At 37.1% G+C, this 7,869-nt stretch overlaps 1 protein-coding gene across 1 annotated transcript in view; it reads right to left on the bottom strand.

Moving 5' to 3' along the window:
* Window positions 1–7,869, bottom strand: part of LOC107739070 (amyloid beta A4 precursor protein-binding family A member 2-like) — a 23,443-nt gene that overhangs the window by 4,053 nt on the left and 11,521 nt on the right. Inside the window, exons 2-10 of the mRNA XM_016551051.1 lie at window positions 5,757–7,340; window positions 4,775–4,834; window positions 4,629–4,668; window positions 4,306–4,451; window positions 4,029–4,115; window positions 3,609–3,791; window positions 1,932–2,111; window positions 410–622; window positions 201–320 (exon numbers count right to left, since the gene is read on the bottom strand). Coding sequence (XP_016406537.1) covers window positions 201–320; window positions 410–622; window positions 1,932–2,111; window positions 3,609–3,791; window positions 4,029–4,115; window positions 4,306–4,451; window positions 4,629–4,668; window positions 4,775–4,834; window positions 5,757–7,310 — 2,583 coding nt within the window. The 5' untranslated portion in view covers window positions 7,311–7,340. The remainder of the gene's footprint in view (window positions 1–200; window positions 321–409; window positions 623–1,931; window positions 2,112–3,608; window positions 3,792–4,028; window positions 4,116–4,305; window positions 4,452–4,628; window positions 4,669–4,774; window positions 4,835–5,756; window positions 7,341–7,869) is intronic.

Here is a 7,869-nt window from a genome sequence, read left to right as displayed (position 1 = left end):
TTCATGGAACATGATCTTTACTTAATATCCTAATGATTTTTGGCATAAAAGAAAAATCAATCATTTTCACCTTTACAATGTATTTTTGGCTATTGCTACAAATATACCCAAGCGACTTAAGACTGGTTTTGTGGTCCAGGGTCACATGTGTTATTTTATGAGTGTAATTTTTTTCAGTGGTGTTGATCCTTGACACTTACTATGCCGTTCTGAACGCTGAAACCGAGCTGGAATTGCAGGTCGGGTCTCTTTATGAGGACAGTAGTAACAGGTGGGCAACTCACTACACTTAGTTTCACTTGAACGTGATTCTTCAGGCTCTGAAACACACACGCATAGACACAAAACCATGTAATACTGCAATCTAATGTCATGTATGTGTTGAATACATGCTTAGATATGTCAAAACCTTGATGATGCCCTGACAGGTGGCGAGCGGCAGGCCCACCAGACTGGTGTCGTTGACGGCCATGATCTGATCGCCCACATTGAGTCTGCCGGAGCGGGCGGCAGGGCCGTTGTTCAGCATGCAGGCCAAGATGACGGTGGGCAGGATGGAGCCCCAGCCCGACTCCACGATCACCACACCCAGCATCTCGCCCTTCTGCTTCTCTAGCTGAAGCTGAGTGCAAAAATATGATTAAAAATGAAAAATCCATTAACGACTAAAGAGTACAGAAAGAACTTCGAGAAGTCAGAAAATACTGTAAAAAGAGGCACTAAATACTCCATTTATGAAATGAATATGGGGTGACAGGTGTTAATTGCTGTTATAAGTATGATTTTAACACCATGATGAAGTAGCGTGTGGCAGAATACCCTGCAAAAGTTTAAGTTTTATGTGTTTTCTTAGCATTTACTGCAGGGGGCCAGTGATAACCCAGTATTTATTACTGCCATTTAATGGTATTCAGCCATTATGAGGCTGAAATCATTGTGATCAACATAAGCTGATAACTAGATTCACTTTTTGCACATTTTAGTTTTCATATATTTGAATGAATAAATCCTTGAGAGCATTTTGTAGTAAATATAGTGCTGTTTTATTAATTAGAAATAATACAATACTTACATATAAAAATAAAATTAATTATATGACAATTATATAAAATGTATTTATATTTTCAAAAATATTATATATATATATGAATATATGTAAAATATGAAGGATATATATATTTTTTTATAATTATTAGTTATATAAATAATAATAATTTATTTAATATATTCATAATTAATATAAAAATTACATATAAAAGAAATGTAAAATGCATTAATATTTAAAAAATACATTAATATGAAAAAATATATTAAAATATAAATATTTACCATTTATATAGTTATATAATTAATATTACTATCTTTTATGTATTATATTTAATATTTTCATATATTAATATAAAATAATTTACATAATAGAAAAAAATATATATATATTACATATTAAATGTAAAAGATTTACAAATATTATATACACACTGTATATACTGTGTATACACAAACACACACAGTAATTATGTACTATATCATATTATTTCTATATATTTAATATATTCATATCACTAATAATACATATACAGTATAGATAATTTTATAAATATAATAGATACAGTGTATGTCTATATATACATACATTTATTTATGATTTTAACTGTTATAGTTACATACCTGTTAAATTTACATTACATTTATAACAGCAAATATATATATCGGCCCCCTAATCTCTGTTCTATCACCATCAGCATTTAAAAACACATACAGGTAGTAGACAGGATAGTGGAAAGTGATAGGAATGCTTTAGGAAAGACTGGGAGAGTGGGATCTGGTAAAGAGAGGCCAGACTTGCAGGAGCATCACAACAAGTGATGTCTGTGACACAAAGCAGCTACAATTCATAGCTGCTATGATGAAGTTTCCAGTGCTTTAATCACCTCTTTACAGTTTTCGGAATTGGAGAAATGGATGAGGTCGTCATTATACATCTCCTGTGTGTTCAGGATATCATTGTAGTCTTTCTGGCTGAGGTCCTTGGGATTGATTCCATTGGCTCGGAGGAACTCTTGGTAGGCCATGCTGAACGCCTGACCGATGGACTGTGCGATGAGCTGGGCCTGTGAGGGAGGAGAGGGAGGTGAAGCACTCAGCGAGAGGAGGATACTTGACGACGTGACGACATCTCAGAGCGAGAGAGTGCTTGAATCAAATCGAGAGGGCGGAAAAAAGTCAAAACATGCAGTTACATGAGCACAACATGAACACAACAAAGAACAAATACAAAACTGAGTTATGAGCTACAAACCCACAAGGAATCTTTGCCTGTCATTCACACAGTTACACATGCGTGTCTGTTTAGTCATTATTTAGGCTAATTTGATAATGCTACCAAAAACAGTGCTTGTTTACTAAATACTGATGTTAACTATTGTTTATTGAATATTAAATATTATATATTTGCTTGGTCAGATTTGGGGCTTATTTGATAATGCTTTCAGCTAACAACAATAGAGTTTATTTATTATATAGTAATGTTAAATATTTCTTATCGAATATAATATATTTGTTTAGTCATTTTTTGTCTAATTTGACCATTTGTTCAGCTACCAAAAATAGTGCTTGTTTATTAAATACTGATGTTAAATATTGCTTATTGAATATTACATATTTGCCTAGTTATTATTTAGGCTAATTTGTAATATTATATATTTGTTTTGTAATTATTTGTGCTAATTTGATAATGCTTTTTGCTACCAGTGAATGCGGGTTTTTTTTTTAATGAAATATTAATAGTTAATGAAATGAAATATTAATAAATTAATATTGCTTACCAAATATTAAACATGTTTGTTTAGTAACTGTTTAGGCTAATTTGATAATGCTTTCAGCTACAGATAAGTGTTTTTTTTTAAATTAAGTATTAATAGTAAATATTACTTACTGAATAATAAATATTATATGTTTGTTTAGTAATCAGACTAATTCGGTAATGCTTTCAGTTACCAATAAGAGTGTTTGTTTATTACATGTTAAATATAGCTTATTCAATATTAAATATTACATGTTTGTTTATTAAATATTTAGGCTAATTTGATAATGCTTTCAACTAACAAGTGTGGTACTCTCAGCTCAGTCATTTTCCCATGCCTAAATCTATTAACTTAAGTTTAAATGCGTAAAATTCACAGAATTCTGCATTTCTGCAAACCTGCATTTTATTTTTTAATCATTGCATAAATGTGGAGAAAGTCAGAATATTCCATCTGGATTTTTGACTAATGTTATGGGCCGGGCTGTCCCTGCGGCCCTGGTTATGGGTACATATTATTAGTTAGAGGGTACCATCCAACACTGATACAAGGACAGATTTATTATGCAGTTTTGGATTGTTAGATTTAAGCTTAAGTGTGTCATTTCTGTGATAGTTGTGTGAAAAATCTTGCAATTGCAAAAATAATGTAAAATTCACCAAACAGCCATAGGTTGAAAAAACAAACAAACAAACAAAAAAAAACCACTTAAGCTTTAATCTTTTCTTTATAAAATTAATTCATGGTAATCATTATTCACTTTCATTCTTATTATTGGTTATTATAAGAAAAGATCAATCTCACATCCTCTGACTCAAAGACGTAGCACATCATGCGGTACTGCTTCCGACTTTCTGTGCTGAGGCCTGAATCTGTGCAGTCGAGCGAGGAGGTGTTAGACAGACGCCTGCGAGCCATCAGGACCACCACGTCACCGATGTCTGCGATGTAGGAGATGGTGCGGAGGGCGTTGTCCATCATCGTCTCCTGTGAACAAGGATCAGGAGTCAGTCAATGAAAAGTATGTAGCTAAGCATCAATTCTGTAACTTGTCCTTTAATGTAAATCCAGTTCATTTTAATAGTGCATTCTGTCTTTTTATGGATAGTAAAGTGGAAAGCAACAGGAAAGTGTTAGGACATCTGCACCACAGCTCTGACTGTATATTTGACAAAATATTGTATATATTCACACAATTACCAGTCTTAAATTAAATTTACCTACCTGTGTGTCAGCATTGAGCACCTTGATGGCCTTGGTTGAGATGAACAAGTCAATCTCTGTCAAGCTCTGAGCTTCACCCTCTACAGACTAAAGAACATGGTTTCACAAAGGTTACAGTGTCATCTAGTGGACTGAGAGGGATCTTCTGACAACATTCTACAGTATATCCACAAAATATTAAACCATAAAGCACATTTCAAATAACGTTCATTCACAACAGCCTTGCCAAGGCAGCAGAAATATTCAGATATTTTTGTGTGGAGAATCTTATAAATACCTTAACACAGTCCACAGCTTCCTGAGCTTGCTTCATGCGCACGCTTTTGGATGGGTTTCTGTCAGAGAGCAGCTGAGTAGAGCCGAGGTAGTTTGCGGCAAAGATTATTCCATTGATGAGATCTTCTGGCTCACATGGACCAGGGACTAATAAACAAATGCAAAGAGCAGGATAAACAACTAGACTAATAAAACACCTGAAATTTGAGCTAATACTCTGAACCCAACTCTAATATCAATACTATTCCAATTATCATGCATCTTTCAAATCTTTAAAGGTTTGAGACACAATATTCAATTGTGTTTAAATAAAACAGAACTTACTATCCACAAAGCTTGGGAAAGAGGGATTTCTCTGGGCCTGCTGAAAAGCAAAACAATATTTAAGTTACAGATCCTGTTACAGGTTACAACTTGTCCCATAGCATGTATTCTATTATTATGGTTCAGCATATAACTAGTTAACTTGCCGGTCTCTTTTGTCCAGATGGTGGCCCTGTACAACTTTCCTCTGGACTACTCTGAGAAACCTGTAGAAACATTGAAACAGAAAATTATTATATTGTGATTAGGCCTATAGGTACAATTTATAATTGACATGACAAGACATGATTATTGTTGAAAGCATAGGACTGAAACTAAAAAATGAGTGGATGGCAGTGCTATTTTGTCCATAGCCAGTCAGTTGTAGCAGTTACAGTTTCACCTTTCAAGGGCCCAACAATTGACGGTGTAGATGTGGATACACTTGGATATATGAAGGATTATAAATTTTGAGGAGTATACATATAAGCAGAAACAGGACAACTCAATTTTTAGGGAATGTATCACAAACTTTGTGCCCCTGTATACAAAAATTAGCTAAATTGGTAGAATTAGCATTCACATAATTAGCTTCAATTTTTGGAACCAAATGGCTAAGGGTTTATATAAGAAAGCAATGTTGTAGTGTTTTCCCAATAACCGCTTTTCCACTCTTTATTGGTCCACTGTTCGGAGGCTGAACACTAATCTAGGCTATTATTTAGGACAAATCTTCAAATCTGACTGGCCACCTGTCCAGGGTGTTTCCCTCGCTTGTGGCCCGAGATACTGGGATAGGCTCCAGCATCCCTGCGACCCTGCAGAGGACAAGCAGTTTGAAGAATGGATGGAAATCTTCAAATCTCATTGGAGACGATTGTCTGATGCTTGCCTAGAAGGAGCCGGACCACTGGTAGAAATCTGGTGCAATGTGGTCAAGAGCCAAGAACAGGCTAAGACAAGAACAGGCTGTCCGATCGACATGCAAAGTGACCATTCACCTTTTTTCGTGTTAAAACATGGGTCAATCTAGAATAAATGCTACCACAAAAACAAGGATCCATTCACATGAATCCAATCATTGTGTAAGCTCCCCTGCAAGGAGGAAGCAAAGACTTCTTGACAGTTAGTAAAGAATTCTGCAGTTACCTGTTCCTGATTAGGCCTTGTCTTCTCCTTTTCAACAGGTTTGGCCAAGTCTTCATGTAGCCGTTTATCTGGGGACTGTACAGGTGTATTAACATGGGCTCTGGATTGGCTGCTTCTCCTGTCTGATGATGTTGAAGAGGCCCTGGAACTATCAGGAGCCTCTTTCCCATTATTTGTCTGATCAGATGCACCTTTGTCCCTCCCTGAGTTGTTTGGAGAAATTCTGAGTTTAGTCTTAAATCTGTTCTCAATCTGCTCTTCCTCAACATCCCCAATGCTCTTTCTTTCTATTCTATCCTTTGTTTTATGACTACAAACGGGATGGTCCTGTCCTGTGTTTTTGCTGTCTCCAGGACTTTTACTTTGTTTGTGTGAATGTTTCCCATCTCTGTCCCTGTCGTCCTCTCTAGAGTATTTTAGCAAATGTCTTTTTTTCGAAACGCCTCTGTCCTCTGGATCTGCAAACTTAGCTTTATTGCTGACCCTGCTACCATCCTCGTAAGTGATGTCTCTTTTGTTTACTCTCTTCGACTGATGTCCTCTATATCTGAAACTTTGTCTAGGGTCTCCTCTACCTTCTCTGACCACAGGGACATCACAATCTTTTGGACAGTCACTGGCACACTCTTCCCGTACCCTTTCCATTGGATCCCTAGGAGGACAACTTGACCCTCGAGGGACATCCCTTAGGTGTTTGGGGATGTCCTGATTCCTTCTATAGTTACTAAGTGCATCACTTGCTTGCCCCACTTTAGCACAACTGGAAACTTGAGGACGACTTCTGCCATCTCTGGGAAAGCCGTCAGCACCTTTATGTGGGATCTCATTGTTGTTCAACTCTGCTTCTTTCCCTTCGTAGTGAAAAAACCCAACATTGTCTTCTTCTTCACTGTCCTCCTCTTCTGCTTCTTCCTCCGTCTCTTCTTCATCCACCTCGTCCTCAGCCATGGGGGCTTGTACGAAGGTTGTCTCTGTGATAGGCTCTGGTCCTTTGAAGACCTTCGTTGTTGCGTCTTGCTGCAGAACCTTGTAAAAGCTTTCTGTGTGTTCCCAAGCCTCCTCTGGTTTACAGCTATCCCGGACATCCCGAGACGTGCCAGGACACTCAGCACTGTCCGCACCTTCATGGCAATCCATTCCTTCCATGTAGCTTTCATCTTCAGGACAACGGTGAACATAGTAGGTCATCCTGTCCGCTTCGGTTTGCAGTTCCTCATCTTCCTCGTAATCATGCTCCTCTTCTTCTTTCTCTTCCCCTGATACAACATTATCATACTCGGACAGTGAGTCCTCCACCATGCTGTCCTGCTGAAGAAGGCTTTCGCCTCGGATAGAGTCGTCCTCAGACCCCTCACTTAGACAGAACCTAGCTGGCACAGGTGAGGGTGGCTGGACATCCAGCTTTTCATGTCCAAGTTCCTCAGGAATTGGATCAACTCCATCTCTTGAGAGCTTTTCAGTTCCCTCAGGCTCAGTGCTAGAGGCTGATGGGTTGAGCTCTGAAACGATGTCTCTGGTCTCCGGTCTTCTCCTGAGAGCCATGACTGGCCTCATCAGCCCCACAGAAGTGGGATTCCGTCAGCCCTGAAACAAAAAGTTCAAAATTAAAGTAAAAAGTGCCAAATGTGGTTAAAATAGGTTTTGGTGAGTATTTATTTACTTGGTGGGTAACTTGGTGACAGTATAAAGAACTGTTTTAAGTTGAACTGATCTAGGCGCTAATGTCATAGATGTGATCGATTCAAATCAAAGACATACAAACGATCTACTCAGAAAACATAATCTAACTACTTTTAATCAGTCGATTAATCTGATGATTAATTGAGTAATCTGATTTTTTTTTTTTGGGAATAAAAATAGACCTAAGTGAACAATAGACTTTAAAATGACTAAAAATACACATATAATAGTAATGAGTAGGGCTGGGTAAAAAATATTGATATCTCGATATTAATCGATTATAATTTTTACGGAACAATATCGATTCTTAAATCCCAAGAATCGATTAGTCTAGCCTGTTTTCAGTTAACGCATGGAACGTTGAAGGGCATCTCCCATCCAATATATCACAATAAGCATTGTGCTTTGGTACTTTTAATATGAAACAAAGTCT

The sequence above is a fragment of the Sinocyclocheilus rhinocerous genome, unplaced genomic scaffold (genome assembly GCF_001515625.1).
Source record: "Sinocyclocheilus rhinocerous isolate Xijiao unplaced genomic scaffold, SAMN03320098_v1.1 scaffold675, whole genome shotgun sequence".
Taxonomy (NCBI): Eukaryota; Metazoa; Chordata; class Actinopteri; order Cypriniformes; family Cyprinidae; genus Sinocyclocheilus; species Sinocyclocheilus rhinocerous.
This window is presented reverse-complemented; position numbering and strand designations above follow the sequence as displayed.